This window comes from Dryobates pubescens, chromosome 10 (assembly GCF_014839835.1).
Source record: "Dryobates pubescens isolate bDryPub1 chromosome 10, bDryPub1.pri, whole genome shotgun sequence".
Taxonomy (NCBI): domain Eukaryota; kingdom Metazoa; phylum Chordata; class Aves; order Piciformes; family Picidae; genus Dryobates; species Dryobates pubescens.
The window spans coordinates 30,938,624-30,960,000 of record NC_071621.1 but is presented as its reverse complement, the minus strand read 5'-3'; the positions used below and the strand labels follow the sequence as shown (position 1 = coordinate 30,960,000).

Below are 21,377 nucleotides of genomic sequence, written 5' to 3'. Positions count from 1 at the left end.
AATAATCAGTCATGTGTGTCTTAACAATACAGACCAATGGTTCAGCTAGGCTAATGCATGGGAGTAGTTCAACTTCATTTCACTGCCCTACATTTCCTGGCACGAGTAACATTTTTGTAGGGTTACTTCTGTGCTAATGTGCCTTCCCTGATCCCCTGGGGTCAAACAAAGGTGAGGGCAAAGGAAAGAGCAGGGAAGAGCACCAACTGCCCCCTTTCATGGGGGAAGCTTAGGTGCCACATTAACTATACTTGTGCATTGCACTGTAGACCTGCAACAGATACAGACCAAGTGCTGTGTTAACATAGTAGAATAGAATAGAATAGAATAGAATAGAATAGAATAGAATAGAATAGAATAGAACAGAACAGAACAGGTTGGAAGAGACCTTCAAGATCATCGTGTCCAAAAGAAAACAAGAAAATACTAAATTTTGTTATTGGTTTGTAGTTCTTAGGCATTGTCAGTTCAAACTGAGAATTACTGCTCCTTTGGCATATTTCTACCTCTGGCTCTGTCTGCACTATGTTCCATCTCTCTGTCTCAACAATCTGAAGCCATAAGGCTACCCTTTCTTTCAAGAAGACCTAAATTACGTGTTTGGAAGATTCTGGTACTCCCTGGAGGATGTTTCATCATGGCCATTACTGTTTCTCTCAGACCTCAAACTGGTTTTCCATGTTGCTATTATCACAACTCTGTATGATTTTGGTTCATTTGCTTTATGCAATCACATTTTTCATAAAATAGAACCTGTTCTCCATTAAAAGTGAATTACATCAGTTTGTTTAAGCAGATGGATGAGAATTGTACAATCCCTAGTACTAATCTTTTAACAGATTCATGTTCACTAACTTTACTGAACTGCCTATCAGAACATGAGAATATCATGATCATGAAGCTGTAGCTCTAAACCTGAACTCAAAAGGCATGAGCTAGCTTCATCTTCTGTCAAAGGCTTCCAGCAAGACCTTGAACAAGTAATTTAAGTCACTTCCCTCAGCTCTCTTTCAGAATGGTACCTTACTTTCTCACAGTACTGATAAGGCAAAGCTGTATCTGTGTAGGCTGACTATCTACTACAGTCACTATGTTTTTTTCTAATAGCTGGCATGACAGGAATTATCAAAGCACAGCAGTCTGGCTTTCAAAGTAGATCCTCTAAAGCTGCAAGATCCTCATAAAAGATATCTGAACTCACTACACCTTAGCTTCTGAGAGATTTCCAGACATGAGCCTTGGATAAAAGACCCATTAAAAATATTTCTGTTGAGCTAAGGCAAAGGCACATTGGTAATTACACTACAAGCATAGAAGTGTACAGAATAAAACCCCAAATTATTAAAACTGTTTAAAAATATTATTGCTAGATGCATGCACAGTAGGGAAAAGTTGAGTTTCATATGTGATTGTATCTTTGTAATTTCACAGTCTTTCAAATACATAGATAACAGTAATGCTTCAGTCTGTAAAAGAAAAGATACATAATCTGCTACTGTGAAACTCCCTGGCTGCATGACACCCTATCCGTCTTCTCATGAGGCTCAGCAGGATTTCTCCCAAAACAGTTCCCCCTCCTTTACTATACCTCTCAGTATTCTCTCTATATACAACACACACTACCTTCTCTCAACATATCATCTTGTTTCCTAGATCTCTGATCACTGTTGTCGCTCTCTGCTTATCCTTCTCCACCTAGTCCACATCTTTCTTGAAACACTATACCTGAGGACAAAGCAGTCCAGCTCTGAGCTTGCTGGTACAGTATCACAGTATCACCAAGGTTGGAAGAGACCTCAAAGATCATCGAGTCCAACCTGTCACCACAGACCTCATGACTAGACCATGGCACCAAGTGCCACATCCAATCCCCTCTTGAACACCTCCAGAGATGGCAACTCCACCACCTCCCTGGGCAGCACATTCCAACGGCTACCAATTCTCTCTGTGAAGAACTTTCTCCTGACCTTGAGCCTAAACTTCCCCTGGCGCAGCTTGAGACTGTGGACTCTTGTTCTGGTGCTGGTTGTTATAATGGAGCTGCTACAAAACATTCCTTTTCACAATGATCTAACATTGTTAATTCAAGTTCAGCTTGTGAATTTGCTATAACCTCGAAATTTATATAAAACTTCTATTTAATGGTTGCTCCTTATCCTGTATTTGCACATAAATATAGCATACTGCACTTACATCTACTGAATAAATAACTTCTGTTTTTTCCTGGCTGCCTGCTCCCCCAGGTAATTTCTGAATTGGAGCTACAAACCAGTTCTCAGTACACCTGCAGAATCTTGTACATTAGATTTAGCCACAAATTTAATAGAAGCATTTTTTTTGCTTAATAGGGTATTAAAACCATGGACTACTTTTGTAAATTGGGTGATAAATCTCTCAAGGCTTTTGAACATATAAAGGACAAAATTTACTTTTGGAAGTAGTCTTTTCCTTCATAACAGCATTTCTTTTAGAAACAGTTCTGACTCCTGGGAAAGAATAAAGAAGTATCTTTATGGGGTGACCATTAAAGAAGAAATGCTATTATTCTAATGAAACAAAGTTAGCAAAAGTAGTTTAACAAGACAAAAAAAAAGCAGATTTCAGGAAACAAGCAGATGGTAAGCAATTCTGAGGGGAAAAAAATGAAGAAGAAAGGAGTACAGGTAGGATTACTCTAAGATTACTTTGTACAAAAAAACCCAGTAAAAGACTGAAAGGAGCAGCAGAGACCATTATGGTTACATTGAGAGCTCTTCTATAACTTGGAACAGTCGAGAATGAATGATGCAAAACCTCAAAGCCAGGATGAACAAAAGAGACCAAGGACGCGGAGGTTGGTCTCTTCTCCCGGGCAGCCAGCACCAGAACAAGAGGACACAGTCTCAGGCTGCACCAGGGGAGGTTTAGGCTGGAGGTTAGGAAGAAGTTCTATGCAGAGAGAGTGATTGCCCATTGGAATGGGCTGCCCAGGGAGGTGGTGGAGTCACCATCACTGGAGGTGTTTAGGGGGAGACTGGATGGGGTGCTTGGTGCCATGGTTTAGTTGATTAGATGATGTTGGATGATAGGTTGGATGTGATGATCTCGAAGGTCTCTTCCAACCTGGTTTCTTCTATTCTATAAACCACTGCATTTCATGCCACTGATATGAAAAATTAAATTGGGATTGTTTTACATTGTAGCAGACTTAATTTCAAGGATTTCACATTATTTTCTATTCTGAGGCTGTATCAGCTACAGGGAGAATTACCCAGGCTGGCTATAATAGCCTAATAACCTTTAGATGACCGAGTTGTTTATTTTAAATATATTGGTAATACATTCAACATTACTACAGATACATTTCTGGTTATACACTCTATGAAACTGCTACTATGAAAATGCAGTTACAACAACAACAAAATAAGTGTAGGGGTTGGGGTTTTTTTAAGACATGCAAAACCAACAAGACTTTATCTGAAACAAAGCAAGTCACCCTGTAGATTATAGTACAAGGAAACAGATATTCCACTAACTACAGGAGGGCTACCCTGTTGTTCCCATAATGTAATGAAAACTTTATGAATAAAACAAACAAAAAAATGAAACACTGATGAGGAAAGAGTTCAAAGAAAGTGCACATTTCCCATGTTCACATGAAGATCTATTGTAAATTCAAAGATGGAGCCATGAAAAACAGACTTCACTTAGTATTTGATTTGGTTTTACAGTAAAACAAGCAGCACTTCCCTACTTTTGGCAGTAAACACTTCAATAACTTAGAAATCATAATGTAACTCTCAGTAACTCTCAGTGTCAGTGGTAAGAAGGCAAACTTTGCAAATACATGAAAACATATGGCTCAGGGATTCACTGGGAAAATATACCCAGTAACTAGCATAAGATAAACTCTGACTGATGTGTAAGAGTCACCAGCAGTGCACTGGATCAAGACAAGAGGCAGAGAACAAAGAGGATGATGTCGAAAGGCAGAACTTCTGTCACAGGATCATAGGATCACAGGATGTTAGGGGTTGGAAGGGAGCTTTGAAGATCATCAAGTCCAACCCCCCTGCCAGAGCAGGACCATAGAATCTAGCACAGCGTACACAGGAACACATCCAGATGGGTCTTGAAAGTCTCCAGAGAAGGAGACTCCACAACCTCTCTGGGCAGCCTGTTCCTGTGCTCTGTGACCCTCACGGTGAGGAAGTTCCTCCTTATGTTGAGGTGGAACTGCCTGTGCTGCAGTTTATATACAATGCCCCTGGTCCTATCACAGGGTGCAACTGAGCAGAGCCTGTCCCCTCCCCTTTTAACACCCAGCCCTCAGATATTTATAAACATGTATTAAATCCACTCTCAGTCTTCTCCTCTGCAGGCTAAAAAGTCCCCAGGGCTCTCAGCCTCTCCTCACAGGGCAGTGTTCCAGTCCCTCAATCATCCTGGTGTTGTCTGCTGGTACCCAGGGGAAAAAAATCACTTTTGCAGAACTTTTATTTTTGGTTAAAATTTGTTATCTTGATCTGAAAAGCACAATTTTTCCCAACAATCAAAATGATAATTATGGAAAGATTTCATTGTAATAACCACTGTGCTTTTTTTTATGAAGTATTGGTGGGTTTGTTCTTTTTACATGGAGGCAAAGCAAACCATGAACTGCAGTTGTGCACTATGAGAGATTTATGGGAAATGAAGTTATTTTAAAATCCCATTCTTTCACCACCACCTCCCCTTTTCCACCCCACCTGCCCCATTTTCCCCCTTTTCCCCCTCAAACCCAGAGCACCTGGGCTCTGGTGGGGTCTCCTCCCACCCCAGGTGTGGCCACTTTGCCCTCCCCACCCCCTCTCCTTTTTAATCTCCCTCAGGAAAGACAGATGCCCCAAGCTGAGCCCATCTGGGCTGAGGGATCCTCCTCTCATCACTGGTGAGTCCCCATGGTACACACTGGGTGATGGTGGTGGTGACAACAAAGGCCGGGGGGCCTGGTGGCCCCCCGGTTGTTAGGAACAAGATTGATGATCCCTTCAATATCATTCACGGGTGCTGGCTGGGCTCTGTTACTGAGGCTGTGCTCCTCTGTGTGGTATCTGGGCTGCTTGAGGGTCTTGCCCCCTAGGATGGGTGGAAAAGTGGTGCAGAGGGAGCGGGAGCCGTTTAGGCAGGGGGGAGGACGGCGCAGAGGGAGCGGGAGCCGTTTAGGCAGGGGGGAGGACGGCGCAGAGGGAGCGGGAGCCGTTTAGGCAGGGGGGAGGACGGTGCAGAGGGAGCGGGAGCCGTTTAGGCAGAGGGGAGGACGGTGCAGAGGGAGCGGGAGCCGCTTAGGCAGGGGGGAGGACGGTGCAGAGGGAGCGGGAGCCGCTTTGGGGAGATGAAGCGGGATGGTGGTGGAGCAGGTTTTGTTGCTGCTTCCCCTTGTTTCCCTGCATATTGAAAACTCCACTATTTCATGATTGTTGCACCCTAGACAGCTTCTTACCATCACATCTCCCACCAACCCTTCTCTGTTTGAGAACAGCACGTCAAGCACGGTCTCACCCGTTAGGCTCACATAACAGCTGTATCTAGAAGCTGCCCTCCATCCACTCCAGGAACCTTCTGGACTGCCTCCTCTCTGCTGTGCTAAGCTCTTGGCAGGTCAAAATCACCTAATCCAACAGCTGAGTACCACAACACATACACATGGGGCATCTTGCAGGGAAATGGAAGCACTTCTGGGCACATCAAATACCCACTAGTGGAAAGGTCCTTTTCAACCCTTACAATTCTATGATCATGCTTTTCCCTGGAATCATTTCTAATGCAATTACAGATTTTGTTGGGAAAGCTTTTAATGAATCACTTCACTCTGATTTCCTGGAAGTTATGATTTCAGAAAGTGAAAAGATTCTGCCCAATAATATTAAGGTGGTGACAGGTTTTTAATGAATTCACTTGTATTTTTGTCTTGCTTTGAGCTAAAAGCAAGTGTTACAATTTTGGAGTTTTCACACCAAGCAAACAAAAAAACACACACACAAAACAAACAAACAACAACAGCCCCAAAAATCAATCTACTTCTTCTTCAAAGACCCTGTCCTTGAAAGATTTCTCTCTAAAACACCTAGCTGAATTTTTTTAAGCTACTTTAATACCTTCATGTATGAGCTGACAAGATAGAAATATTCTTTAGTTGGTACTTATTGAGTGGGGCTTTGTGGGAGACCTTATTGCTTGCTACAACTACCTGAAAGGAGGTTGTGGCCAGGTGGGGGTTGGTCTCTTCTCCCAGGCAACCAGAACAAGAGGACACAGTCTCAAGCTGTGTCAGGGGAAGTTTAAGCTTGAGGTGAGGAGAAAGTTCTTCACAGAGAGCATTGTTATCCATTGGGATGTGCTGCCCAGGGAGGTGGTGGAGTCACCGTCCCTGGAGGTGTTCAAGAGGGGACTGGACATGGCACTTGGTGCCATAGTTCAGTCGTCAGGAGGTGTTACGGTATTAGGTAATAGGTTGGACTTGATGATCTCTGAGGTCTTTTCTAACCTGGTTGATTCTATGACATTTCATAGGAAGAAGGGAAAAACCCACCCATCAGAGGAGTTATCAATTATACAGTAAAAGGGGGGAAAAAATAAGCTAAAACCAGAGCTCCTATATAAAGAAATAGTATGTTTAACTAAAATATTCTTGGGGAGTTTAATGCTGCCCTATATATCTTTAATGCCTTTTGAGATTTACTAAAATAGTTATCCCTAATTTATTCTAGTATGATAATTTTGCTGTAAATCCTCAAGAGGACACTGCTATTCTATGGTAGGTATTTTAGTAAACTTCTAAGTGTAGCCAAATTTATGGAAGTAATGTGCATCTGGCCCATTAATCTCTGTGTTTCCCTATCTGTAAGAAGAAAAGTTGCATGCATTTTGTTCTAAACCCAACTCCAGACACAGAGTCATAGCCTGTGTATTTCACCCTAGGACTGCTACACTACGGCTTTCACATCAATTACTTGACTAGTTTTAAGAGAAGGAAGTTGCTAGAACACATCCTCCTAGGCTTTAATCACTAAGCACAGAATTTTCTGTCCTTATATGCCATGAAAAATACCTTTTTCCTGGATTCAAGCAGAACTTACAAACTCAAAAGTACTTAGCCCTGTCAAGGCCTAGGTACTTCCAAACATGCATGAAAGCAGAGCTTTAGGTAACAAGAGTTCGAAAAGCATTAAGGTAAACAAATTATTGATGGAGTTATTGGTTTAATCAACCTCCATAAATACATTTTAGATCAATAAAAAGTAATTAAAAGTTTACTTCAAAATGGCATTTAAGCATTTTCTCAATCTTGAAGTGCATTACTTTCTAAATAAACTTTTCTGTAATTAAAGTTAGTTTTCAGAGGAGATAGCTTTTGGTGAACTGGTAGTTCCTGTTTCATCCAGCATTTTATCACAGTGTTTAACTTGGCCTAGTCCAGATTTATCTTTTGGAACCAAATCCAGCCTTTCACTTGCCAAAATGCTTTCACTACTTCATGACTGCCAGGAGTCTTGTACAACTTGCCCTTTGGATGGGCTTTTAAACTGTGTTCTGTCAACACAGGGAAGTAGTGTTTATGGCGTTTACCCTGCTTGTAACAAGAGTGCACTATCAAGAGTTGATACTGGAGTCACCTTATCTTCTCACACTTGCTCTGCTAGGGTAGACATAGCAGATCTGAATGCTCCTAGAAAAATCCTAGGTGACACTGTATCATGAAAAGTCTTCCTGATCTTCTTCTTTCCCCAGTTACCTTCTGAGCCAATCTAAATGCAAATTACTTGCTGGAGAGTACTGAATGCAGAGGACTCAATCTTCCAGTGAGTGGCAACTAATGTAATACTTCCAGGAGCTCTTGGCCACACAGACTTTTGTGTCACATCTTACTGACAGACATAGCAAGGATAAACTAGTCTCTCTTTACACTGAGTTAAAAGGGATGTAAATTACAATTACTACATCAAATTTCCAAATAGTGAGGAGTGAAGACCAGTCAGAAATTGATAAAGGTCTTTGCTTCAGAGATGCTGTTTGCCTGCAAATCATTATGAAACTATTAGCTAGAGAAAATGGTGCCATCTCACTGCCCTGCTATTTGTAGATCTGGTTCACTTCTGAAACCTCACAAGCATAGCAGAAAGTTTACATGTGATCCTCTACCAGCTACCACATCCTGATGTCTGTTGCTGCTATACAATATTACTGCAATTGCTACCTATTCAGTTTCCATGTGGTGGAGGGACACGTAATAAAGAAGACAGCAGAAATGTCTATTTGTTCTCTCTTGCTAAGCTTTCTGTGGCATCCATTTTACCAAGATCTAAAGTGACTGAGCTTACTTCAGTTACCTTGTTATACTTGTCTCTCAGCAACCAGGGAAATCCATTTTGATTCAAACATTGAGTTCAGCCCTGTGCTAACATCTTCACACAATCTACTATGCCTTTTAGCTCATCCAGCATTACATCATTACCCCATTCTTATCTGATGTAAAGCTGCAGCCAGTTGACTATGGGCAGGACCAAACTTTGCCTGCATCTGTTTATGGACTGTTTCCTCTTTCATGTTCAAAGTGATATAGATAACAACACTAGTAAGAGTGGCATCCACTTCAGAAACCAGATTCTGGATGTGAAAGATTCATTTTGGATGCTGATGTTAAAACTGATTTTTTTTTTTCCTTTGTTTTTCACCTTGATGATGATTTTGAGAGTTCCAATGTTTACTTATTTGTCTCCAATAAAACACAGTAAATAAACTAGCTAAGTTAATTACAGAGTAATAGACACAAGAGGCTATACCAAAGACTTTCATACTGATTGAAGCTTCTTAAGGGTGCTGAGAAGGTATGTGAGGCAAGGTATGGTTCAAAGTTTTACTCTTCTGGAAATGAACACTGAGTCAAGACTGCAGGTATCTGACATCTAGCTTGCCTAATTTGAAGGTAAATGCTCAGGCTAAGACATATAAATAAAACTATCAGTCTTTATTACTTTCCTACCATTTTGAAGCTATCACATCTACTGCTTCATGGAAAATGCTAAGTAGGCTTAATCTGCTCAGTCACTTGAACTGTATCAATTCCACCCAGGATTTGGGAGCTACTTCTCCTAAGTGTCTTGACTTATGTGGTTTTAGACACCTACTTCTTCAGGTAAATTATTTTTTAAGCATACCAAACCACAGACAGCTCTGGAATAGAGAAGGACCCAAGAGGCTTAAGCAAACAGCCTGAGAGTTACTAAACATGTCTTTTCATTTCAGCTTTGAACTTTGCTGTTTGAAGATTCTCCAAAGAATGTGGAGCTAGCTCATGTATTAAAAAGCCTACATTTAATTTTTTTTCAAGAAATGTTATTGATCTGTAATTATTGCTTTCCATCTGAAACACTGGTAGGAATGCACATGTATTCCTTTGTACACAGAGACCAATATCTCAGTATAACATGATTTGTACAGCCTAAATTACATGGTTTGTCTTTAAAACTATGATTTTGGCTAGCTGCTCTGCCCCTCTGACAATGTTAAATTGCAGTTAAAAACACCCAACTCAACAAACCAAACAGAACACATTGGCAGCTACATCACTTAGCAGTCAGTTAACAACATGGAGATTGTTAACCCAGAGAGTAGTATCACTTTCAGTTTATACATACAAGGAATTTTGCAACCTAGACTTGCTTCCCTTGTTCATTTTTATTTCTCTATTTATTTATCACTGCCAGCCAATATAAATTCAGCATCTAGAATCTTAATTTAATACGGAGAAACTGAAAACTTTTAATAGCATTTATCCCAGCAAGTCACTGAGAATCTTGACAATTCCCATGAAGAAACCAATGGGAAACTTAATAAAAACAAGATCTTTAGAGAAGTTAAGATGAATTGAAATGCTCTGTAAATAATGGCTTGAGTGCAGTTTCCTATGCTATTAGAATTTTCTGTGCTATATAGGTACAGAGCTAATCTTGTGCCCTTGAGCAGCTCAAGTGGACTTACAAGTATCAGTGTCCTTGCATTTTTTTCCCTACAATCCCCCAGTCTCTCAAGGGAAAGCAGCAGTTTTTCAGAAGACAGAGCCACACAGCTCTGTAAGTAATTTTCCCATAATCATGTGCATTGAGGCAGAGGAAATAACACAAAAATTGGCAGAGTGTCAATTCTAAAAGGCTCTTCTCCAGATAGGAGACACTTGTGGGCCTTGTGTGCATTAACTGTTAAGTTGGCAGTATCTAAGAACTAAGAAGAGCCATAATACTGTGGACTGCATGGGTAGCCATTTCCTCACTGCACAAGTAGGGGACACACACTATGGTAAGCCATACCAATATACACCTCTCATTTTCTCTTACCAGGCAACCCAGATAGTAGGACCCTGATAAGAAACTGCTCAGGCATCCTCTAGAGTCAAAGTAAGGCCACTGATTGGAAAACATAGTTCAGTGTTTGCATTTAAGATGAAGAAGAAATCCACAACTGATTGACCTCATTAACATGTACGATTTTTAGGATAAGCTTAGACTAGCAAACACAGAACTGGGTGAGACAGGACAAAGCTCCCCAGGGTTCAGAAAAAAATTATCTCATTCTTCCTCCATCTCTTCACAGCTAGTGATAACATCAGGCTGACTCATTTGCTAGAGCCTTCTACTTAAGGGACTAGTGCTTCTACCTACTTAGGTACTAAATGAGTTATCATTCAGTGTAGTTCACCTTTTCCTAGCATATTGCTAGTTTTCAAGAAGGATGCTTTTTGGTATGTTCAGGCTTCTCCCAAATTTCTCCCATCTTCTGAAGTCCCGAAACCTTGTGTTGTTACCAGGACTCTCTACTGAAATCTCTTCTGGGAAAAAAAAAAAACAACTGGTTAGGCCATACCTTGAGTACTGTGTCCATAGAATACATAGAATAAACCAGGTTGGAAGAGACCCTCAAGATCATCGCGTCCAACCCATCAACCAATCCAACACCACCCAAACATCTAACCCACAGCATGAAGTCCAGTTCTGGGCCCCTCAGTTTCAGAAAGATGTTGAGTTGCTGGAACGTGTCCAGAGAAGGGTAACAAAGTTAGTGAGGGGTTTGGAACACAAGCCCTATGAGGAGAGGCTGAGGGAGCTGGGATTGCTTAGCCTGGAGAAGAGGAGACTCAGGAGTGACCTTATTGCTGTCTACAACTACCTGTAGGGAGGTTGCAGACAGGCAGAGGTTGGTCTCTTCTCCCAGGCAACCAGCACTAGAACAAGAGGACACAGTCCCAGGCTGTGCCAGGGGAGGTTTAGGCTGGAGGATAGGAAGAAATTCTACACAGAGAGAGTGATTGGCCATTGGAATGGGCTGCCTGGGGAGGTGGTGGAGTCACCATCATTGGAGGTGTTCAGGAGGAGACCTGATGGGGTGCTTGGTGCCATGGTTTAGTTGATTAGGTGGTGTTGGATTGGTCGATAGGTTGGACGCAATGATCTTGAAGACTCTTCCAACCTGGTTTATTCTATTCTAACAAAAAACAAACCCCCATAAACAAATAGGGTTATTTACTGCTCATCATAAAGCTTGCACCTTTTGCAATTAGTACCTTAAAAATACCTTGTTTTCTTTAGAATATAACAAATCACAGGGTTCCACCTAACTCCAACACAAAACAGTCACCTTTTCATCAAGTGTTTTTTGTTAGTTAAGCTCTCTGAAGGTGTGTCTAATCACTCATTTACTAGCTCTTTCTCTACATGCAGCCATGAACGCTCATTAACCTCACAGGTTAACTGTAAACCTCTTCTCTGCCCGTGGAACGTAATGTAGGGTTGCCTGCACATCTGATCACACATTGCTTTGTGAAACAACACTCATTTCCAACAAATCTATTTCCTTAAAAGCTTCATGGTACATGTGAAGTAGTAGGCTTTTTACATGACATTTGATACACTGTATGCTGGGAAATATTCAGTTCATCTAAAAAAAAGTGGATTATTTTGGAAAACATAAAGAACCTGTTAAATGCATAAAATGGTATATTACTCAGAGGGAGGATGTCCAGCTGGAGAGACGATCTCAGTAAATATTGCAAAGTATGCTATTAATATTGGTCTCATTAATATTGCCATTTGTGATCCTGATACCAAAAGCAGCAAGGTGGTTCTGGAACTTCTGAAGATGAGAACATGATATAGAAAGAAATGAGTCACCTTGGTATCTTTTTTTTCAGAATTGCTCTGAATTAAAATGCCAAGTACATGTTTGTGAGGCCAACGAATATTTCTGCTTGAACTTTGGATCTGATGGTTGAAAACAGAGGAAAAGAAAAATCTCAGTGACTTATTGAAGCCACAGGAAAAAATAATACAATCTTCATCAAAGGTTTTCAGTGCAGTAGCATACTCATTAACACGGCTGAGCAAGGTCTTGCCTGTAATTTCAGTAAACCATCATCAAGTAAGATGAAATCAAAGATGAAGAGATCTATACAAGACCTATGAGAATGAAGAAGGAAATTATTTTCTTTTATGGCAGAAAGTCTTACTTAGCTTCCCTAAGGAAGGCTTAGAGATGACATTATCACATTCTAGAACTACATGAACATGTACATGGCAAAAGACACAGAACTGTTTCAGCTACAGCTTGGCACTGAAGGAAAAACAAGTGTGCCTAAAATGACTCTGTGTATATATGTAGGCTTAACATCATATTTTTTTCTGATTATTAAAAAACTATTTGGAACATCCTTGCAGTAGTTCAGCTGGATTTTAAATGAATTTTATTAGTTTACAAGTGAGATGGGATGCTACTGTGTGAAAAAGCAAGGAAATAACCCAAAGTTTATTCCAATCTTCTAATCAGGAGAATAATTTGTCTCAGGCAACATGTTGATGAGCAGAGATTTGCAATGACTGAATTAAAAGTTGTCAATGGATCTATTAATATCAACATTTACAGGTAGCTCAGAGACTGTCCTGGGGGCAGGAACTGTCAGCCTTGTGAAAACAGAGTTTTTTCTTTCTTTTCACTTCAACAAATTGTGTTTAGAAATTGCAGTCTCTTTTCTACATTTCTGAGTTTTGATGAATGGTTAACGAGTGCGAAGAGCACAAATTGCGTCAAGGAACTGTAACATGAATAGAATAAACCAGGTTGGAAGAGACCTTCAAGATCATTGCGTCCAACCCATCAACCAATCCAACACACCTGAAGAACTAAACCATGGCACCAAGCACCCCATCAAGTCTCCTCCTGAACACCTCCAATGATGGCGACTCCACCCCCTCCCCAGGCAGCCCATTCCAAAGGGCAATCACACTCTCTGCATAGAACTTCTTCCTAACATCCAGCCTAAACCTCCCCTGGCACAGCCTGAGACTGTATCCTCTTGTTCTGGTGCTGGCTGCCTACTGCAGCAGCTTTGATCCTTCCCACAATTTTGGGTTAAACTATGTAAATATGGAGACTGTGACTGAGCATGTGCATGGCAGAGAGGGACTACGGTCTTCTTGAAAGCTATTTTTAGCAAGTGGTGGGCTGTCCTGAAGTACAGTAATTTTTATGGTCAGCCTTGACAGCTGTTTCAAGTAGTTATCTCTGAGTTGAAGGTGTATTTACACACAACAGCCCTCACATCTAATACATACGTTTGTATACTGACACAGTATGTCTGGGAAAACCACTCGAGATAAACGTCCATGAATCATCTAATGTGTTTGTATTTAGTGAGATCTGCCCAGTCATGTGCTCGAAAAGGCACAACTCTGCTGCAGTAAGCAGGCTTGCAGTTTCTTGATGAGCCACTTCAGGGATTGCTTTGGGCGAGCTATATCCCCAAGTGCCAGGGCAGAACATGGATGCTCCTACCTTTTCTATGTCCTTCCTCCATGCCTCCCTCTCTCCTCTCACTATCCACCTCCCACGGAGCGCTGCCCTACCACAGGCCCGCACAGCTCCTAGGCCCACGAGGGATGCTGGGGTGTCACGGAAGATCCCCTAGCAGAGCCGACACTCTGGCTGCCTCAGGCTCGAGCACCCTCTGCTTCTCCAGCTGTGGCAGGCGCTGTCTTCCCCCAGCAAAGGTGGGCTGCTCGCCTCCTCGCCTCTCACGTAAACCAGCCTCCTCGAAGTGCATGGTTTCAAATACCCTTAAGCCTCCCTCCCCCTGGGATGCATCTTCCTTTTCTGCCGTGTTCTGGGCTTCCCGAAGCCCCTGGAAAAGGTGAGCACCGGCCCTAACAGAGCCATGCAAGCCCTCCGCGTTTCCTCGCCTCACCCTGAGCCGGGCCAGGCCGACGTAAGGCCGCAGCTGTCCCGCCCGCGCCGCCACTGGAGGGCAGAGCGCGGAGGGGGCGGTGGCAAACGAGAGGCGGGCACTGCCGGGGCCGCGTTCCCGGCGTGTGAGCATGCCGCGCCGGGAGGAGGGTTTCCTCGGCCGGGCCAGGGGAGGTTCAGACTGAAGTTACGGCTGGGGAGAGAGGAAGAGGGTGCGCTGCCGGAAGCGGCGGAGCGGCGGCGGCGCTGGGAGCCCGCGGTACCCCGCAGGCAGCATGTAGCTGAGTGACAGCGACCGGAGCACGCCGTCTCCGTCGTCAACAGACGTCTACCTCGCCCCCGGCGCGGCGAGCGCCAAGGGGGTCGGTGCAGCGGGTCGAGAGTCACTGCAGGGAGGCAGAGCGAGCGGCAGCCGCGCCTCGCCTCTTCCGAACTTTCCCTTTTGCCCTCCGCTGTCTCTCGACGCAGCCCTCTCTCAGTCGTCCGCTTTTCCGCCGCTGGCCGGAGGGCTGCGGCCGCTACTGCTGTTGCTGCCATGGGGCTGCCCACGCTGGAGTTCAGCGATTCCTACTTGGACAGCCCGGATTTCAGGGAGCGCTTGAAGTGTCATGAGATCGAACTGGAAAGGACGAACAAGTTCATCAAGGAGCTGATTAAGGATGGCAGCCTCCTCATCGGGGCCTTGCGGAGTGAGTCGGGTAGCGGGGCCGGGCCGCGGGGGAGCCGGGAGCGGCGGGCAGCAGCAGGGGGTTCTTTTGTTTGAATGGGTGCCGGGAACGGGCTCCCCTGCCGGCAGCCGCTGAAAAGAGCCTCGTAAACTTTCTCCCCTGCTCCCTCCCGGACTCTTCGCCTTACCTCTCTTCGCCTGTGGCGCGGCTGGGTGGGTTTCCCGGGGGAGCGGGGGCGGCGCGGGGCCCTGCCCCGGCCCGCGGGCCCGGCCGCACCCTCCCCGACGGGAACAGCGGGCAGCGCGGAGGCTGTTGCTGCGGGCTGGGCGAGGTTGTCCCGTCTGGGCATGGGGGGAGAGCAGTCAGGCTGTGGCCCTGGGACTGAAAGCCGCGGTGTAAATCGCTGTACGGACCAGGTGTGTAGCGCTGTCGGGGCGCTGGCTGATAATTAGGTATCTTTAGGTAATAGGGATGTCCGTAATAAATGGGCAAAGCAAAACACTGAAGTGTATATGAAGAGCTTTTATATCTCACACAGAGCCCTGCCCCCAGATCTTTATGTGGGAGATAAACTTTTATGTGTTTTGAAAGATTTTGAAAGAGGTTTTGTGCTTTTAAAGCTGCCTGACTTGAGCACTGACAGCTTCGGGGAGGTGTGAAAACTGCCCTCTCTTTGAAGAGCATGAAGTGAAAACTAGGAATTGCTATGAGCGTTACTCGGCTTGCTCTCTTCTGTAACTCTTTGCCACCTACTTTTCATCTTTAAGTCACTTTGGATCTCTTTTACCTGTTACCCAGAGCTTTCCTTCAGGTAAAATACAGAAATAACTTACAGCAGATTTTGCTACAAATTGAGAAGTTCATGAAAATTAATAATTTTAATCCTTAAAAATATCTGGCACATGGACAGGGTATGCCCGTTTTTGTAGGTAGCAGTATTGCTCTTTATGTGGATGGGGAACAGGTGTTACTATGAGCTCCTTAGCTAGTAAGAAACCCAACTGATAACTTGGAATCTAACCAAAAAGTTTGTCTCTCTACCTGATATAGGAGGTCAAATTGTGAAATTTTTTGTTTAGCCCATAGTAGGGTTGAATGTTAGTTGTACTTGTTTATGCCATGCTCTAAATAAACTATATGCAGTTGATGCATTTACATAAAGCAGCTACTGTCCTTTTGAGGCTTTTTTTTTTTCATATGGGTGCATGTATTTCTGGACACACCTCTGTAAGCACATCGTTGTGCAGCTGGATATGTATCTAGCACCTTATATGCATTTGTATTAAATTCAGTAAATTCCTATAGCCATGTCCACAGAATGTGAGATAATAGAATGCATAGAAAGTTTGTGTGTATATATATTTTTCTTTCCAGAGCAAAAAAGTTTTGGTTTTATTTGTACTTTAGGTCTTTCTTGTTGCTAAAAAGCTTTCTCCATAAAACAGGAAGCTTGCTTTAAGTAGTAAAAACGTAAGTTTAATAAAACTTGCTTTTACAAACCTGGTCTTACAAAACTGTGTGCACAAATAGTAATGACAGATTAGGGTACCACATGGGTACCTTTTTTGACTTGGACTAGCACTGGAAGTTTACTACTTCTTGTTCCAGATCAAATATGAACAAATACAACTTTCTTAAGTTGTCAAAGATGGACTGCTGTAGAAGGAATATAATTCTTGAGTAGTTATTTAGACCCATTATTGTTGTGAAGAATACATGGGTTGTTGCTAGATTTACATGTTTGACTGTTCTCTCCCTCTTCAAGGAGAAGCAATATTTGTGTGTCAAGTAATGACTACTTAACGTGCAAATTCTTCTGACTTTTAAAACTTTTGGGTTAAGATGTTATTGTGTCAAGCACAATGCTTATTGTATTCTATGTGTAACTTCAAAATCCTGTGTGCTATAGTGTCTTCTAGCCCTAGGCAAATAAGGTCTTGGTCTGATGTAGTAGGAAGTATTTCTCCATTTGTTCATTTCATATCCCTTAGTTTTTATGACCAGGCTTTCCACAAAATACTGCCTTTAGTGCCTGGTCTAGGACAACTGGAGAAATGTCTTGATGTTTCTCAACAAACAAAAATCCTAGCTTTGTACAGTACTGACTCTGGAGTAGATGCTGCAAGGACGGTGTACTTATTACAGCAAGTAGCACTTGTGTGTTTCCTGGAGTAGTGAACTTTTAACTCATTGAAGCACACTAGATACTCCTACTTAGCTTTAAAATCAGTGAAGTGTAAAATGCTTACACAGGCTTTTTGGTTTAAAAAAAATAATTGTGTTTGAAAATCAAATTGAGCAGTGGAGTAAGTAGTTGATTTCAGTAATGAACTCTTACGATGAATATTTAGTAACCTACAAGTCCTGTGGAACAGCAGATGTTATTTACTGTGTTTTATCTCTCTAGGTGATCTAGGATTTTTCATTTCCATACAGTTTTGCAGAATCAGTTCTGTTGGGGGAAAAATGTGGACAGTGCTGCAGAGCTTCAGTGGAAATGAGAGTTTTGAAACATGTCCTTCCTGTTTAGAGAAGAGACAGTGAAACTGACTGAATGCTGTTAGAAAATACTATCATCTTTTGAAGTTGCCTAAATGTAAGATACTTTATGGAACTACAGTATATACATGGTTTTTCAGGTGATATTAAACTTCCTATTACAAAAGTTACAAAGTAGTAATTTGTTCACACCCTAGTATCTTAAGAAGTTACTGTAAAAACACAGTGGTCATAAATACCTGACACATAAATTGAAGATAGACCAAATATACTTAGTGTAGTATGCAAACATTTTGCATTATGATTGAATTGTTCCCAAATTAAGGGCAGACTTTATTTGAAAGCAGGTTTGCTACATTCATTCCAAAGGAGTGCTGCTCTCCAGAGTAGCATTCAGAACTGTAATGGTGTGCTCCATGAAGCAGCAGTTGACTCTCATGAATGCAGCGAGAGCTGAAGATTCTAGGATGGATACCAGATCCTCAGCAGCTTTTTCCTGTGTTTTTTTGTTTGGTGGTGGTGGTGTTTGTTGGTTTGGTTTTGTTTTTTGCCCACTATTTACTTCTCTAAGTATGTAAAACTCTGGGAGTACCCCAGAAGAGCACATATTATATGGTCCAGTTCAGTTAGGTGTTAGCATCACATTTCTATGGCCATTGTTCCTACTTCAGCTCTGCCCTACAATTGCTATTCCCAACGAGAAACTGCATTTTCTTTTTTTTCAAATCAACTGAAGTACTGGCTACATTAGTATCTCATGAAAGGCTGAATTTATGCATATAACAGTTGTTCTTATTACATTAAAATTTATCTTCCAACAGAGACTTAACTGTATGTAGACACAATTATGTAGGAGTATATGGAATAGTTTTCTTTGGTGCACCTGGAGGAGGCTTGCTTTGTTGTTAACTTATGAATGAAATAAAACTCCCTCCCTTTTTAGAAACAATGAACTGCTACAACTAGCCTTCTTGATTATTAGGTAAAAGTTGATTTCATAATTTCTCAAGGCACCTAATTTAATAGGTCTTTAAGATGCATGTTTGAAGTACATATGCTTAAATACTTCATGTAGTGTTGCGCAGAGGTTCAGCTTTAGCTGGACTCGTGACAGGGAACTGAATTTTTCCCTTCTCATCAATTCCAGCTTGTTTTCAGTTAAAACCTATGCTATTCTATGCTATTCTATGCTATTCTATGCTATTCTATGCTATTCTATGCTATTCTATGCTATTCTATGCTATTCTATGCTATTCTATGCTATTCTATGCTATTCTATTCTATTCTATTCTATTTTTCCTGTACTTTTTGCCAGTGGTGTTTGTTGTAGTTTCTTTATAGAACAGAACAGAATAGAATAGAACAGAATAAACCAGGTTGGAAGAGACCTTCAAGATATAGTCACCTTGTGAAAAAGCAGCCTTGTCTAGGGCATTGTCATATACATTATGTAGGAAATTCATTATAGAATTACATGTATGCTTTTAATTTCTATAATAGGCCTACTGTTCTAGGAAAGCTATTCAATATAGTATGGAACAGTTCAAAAGATAACATGTGTCTTGTACAGGGGATGTCATGGCTTACTTCTGCACAAAGCCTTCAGTTTTTCCCTTTAATTTTTGAGGCCACTTCTCTGCATCCAAGTCATATTTTAGCAACAAGTTCAGACATTCAGAGATGAGAACTATGTAAGTTTGGGGTTGAATATGGTTTAAAGCTCAGTGGGTTTGCAGCTGTTTGCCTTTTAAAGTGTTTTAATATGATGCAAACAATAATGCAGAGCTGTGGAGTAATACAAGTAAGATTTAACAGATATCTTTAGGAATTTGTAATTTAGTAGCAACCATTAGTAGTTTCATTTTGCTAATTAACACATGGAGGAGCAAGGCACAAGATGGAAATATCACCTTTTGCAGGCAGTGTGAGTGGGTATTACCAGGGTTGCAGAAATTCCTCACAGAAAAGTCTTTCTTGAAACTGTTTTGACATACAGTTTTCAGGGATGACTTTATCCTCTCATAAACCTCATAATAAAAAAGCAGTGATGAATCTGTCTGCATGGGGAATTTTTTTGAGTTATCTAGGTGGAAAAAAACATAAGGACAGGATTCCAGCATAAGAGCCTATGAAATTGGTTATCTCTCTTGGGATTTAATTTTTTTTCCCATGTAAAAAATCTTCCTTTGTATCTTTCCAGAGAGATGCATTTTCCCAGATATCTTGGCCTCACATATTTTCATGAGATTATATGTTTACAATGTCTTTTCCAGATTCTAACTGGAGCAGGACTGAGTTCACTGAATACTAATCACCAAAGTTTGATGGCAGTCATTCTCTTTTATTAATTTAGACTCTAAGTAAAACAACTGATTCTTCACGTTCCCTGTCTGATACTATGATGGCAAACATGCAATTATAAAAGTGTAGCTTTCTAGTGACAATTTCAGATATAACTTGCATTGCCTTAGGAAATGGATTTGGTTTATTTGTTTTAGTCACATAATCCAAAAATGTGTAACTTGCCTTAAATGGTAGTGGTGAGTGAGCAGTGGGGATGTTGAGTTGCTGGAATGTGTCCAGAGAAGGGCAACAAAGTTGGTGAGGGGTTTGGAACACAAGCCCTGTGAGGAGAGGCTGAGGGAGCTGCGGTTTCTTAGCCTGGAGAAGAGGAGGCTCAGGGGTGACCTTATTTCTCTCTACAGCTACCTGAAGGGTGGTTGTAAACAGGCGGAGGTTGGTCTCTTCTCCCAGGCAGCCAGCACCAGAACAAGAGGACACAGTCTCAGGCTGTGGCAGGGGAGGTTTAGGCTGGATGTTAGGAAGAAGTTCTATACAGAGAGAGTGATTGCCCATTGGAATGGGCTGTCTGGGGAGGTGGTGGAGTCGCCCTCATTGGAGGTGTTCAGGAGGAGACTTGATGGGGTGCTTGGTGCCATGTTTCAATTGATTAGGTGGGTTGGATTGGTTGATAGGTTGGACGCGATGATCTTGAAGGTCTCTTCCAACCTGGTTTATTCTATTCTATTCCACTGCAACAGTTTACTTAAAGTAGTTTCTATATGCATAAGCCCCTTACCAATTGGAAAAAGTCCCCCAAAATTCCCATTAGAAGGAAGTTGAAACTCAATAATTGTCATTCATATTTTTGAAGTAGTCTGCTCCTTCCTTGTTTTGTTACTTCTAATAGGCATTTGTACTTTTCTGTCAGTTTCTGCTGATGTCTTATTTATCTGTGGATTATAGACATAACTTTCAAAGACAATTTCAGCCTTTCATGCAAAGATACTAAGAATAAGCTGGTAATTGGCCAGAGAAGAAGTTGAATTGCTTCCTTTAGTGTTTAAAGTAGCTGCAATCTGTATCATATTACCATTAGGCAAATACATATCTAGAGAAAACAAATGCTAGTATGCAGTGCACTGTTAGAGTGTAGTACTTTGTCCATCACATGATGTTTTATTTTGAACTAAGAATCCCTGCAAGTGAATTCCCATACTGTCAGTAACGATAGCTATGTTACTAAAGTCCTTGATAGGTGTTCTTGTGCCTGAATATTGAAGCAGGCATTCTATAGAGAATTTTTGTAATTGGATTATGCCAGGTTAACAGAGGATCAGATCTGAGTTTCAAATGCCATATGAAATGCTATCTCTGCTTTAAGAGCATATTCTACCATGTTTTTAATTAGGAAATTAGGATTTTCAGACTTCCAAACTGATTTCTGAAAAGGTCAAATTGAATCTGTTCCTTAATGGTGCAGTTGGCTTGTTGTCTACTACATACTTCATTTTCTATGAGTAAGATTAATTCTATTAATAAGAGACCAGCTACTTCATGAACATTGTTTTTATTACAATGGAAAATCTGATGCTGTGGTCACTGAGCTTGTACAGGTCTCTTGGGGTTTTTATCGGCAGAAGTGCTACAGCAATTTGCAGCTTCCTGTAATAGTAAATAAAT

General features: G+C 41.7%; 1 protein-coding gene across 1 annotated transcript in view; it reads left to right on the top strand.

Annotated features, from left to right (window-relative positions):
* The first annotated feature begins 14,446 nt into the window (after nucleotides 1-14,446).
* ARHGAP42 (Rho GTPase activating protein 42) overlaps nucleotides 14,447-21,377 on the top strand; it is a 168,110-nt gene continuing 161,179 nt past the window's right edge. Inside the window, exon 1 of the mRNA XM_054164714.1 lies at nucleotides 14,447-14,936. Within this exon, the coding sequence (XP_054020689.1) occupies nucleotides 14,783-14,936 (154 nt within the window). The 5' untranslated portion in view covers nucleotides 14,447-14,782. The remainder of the gene's footprint in view (nucleotides 14,937-21,377) is intronic.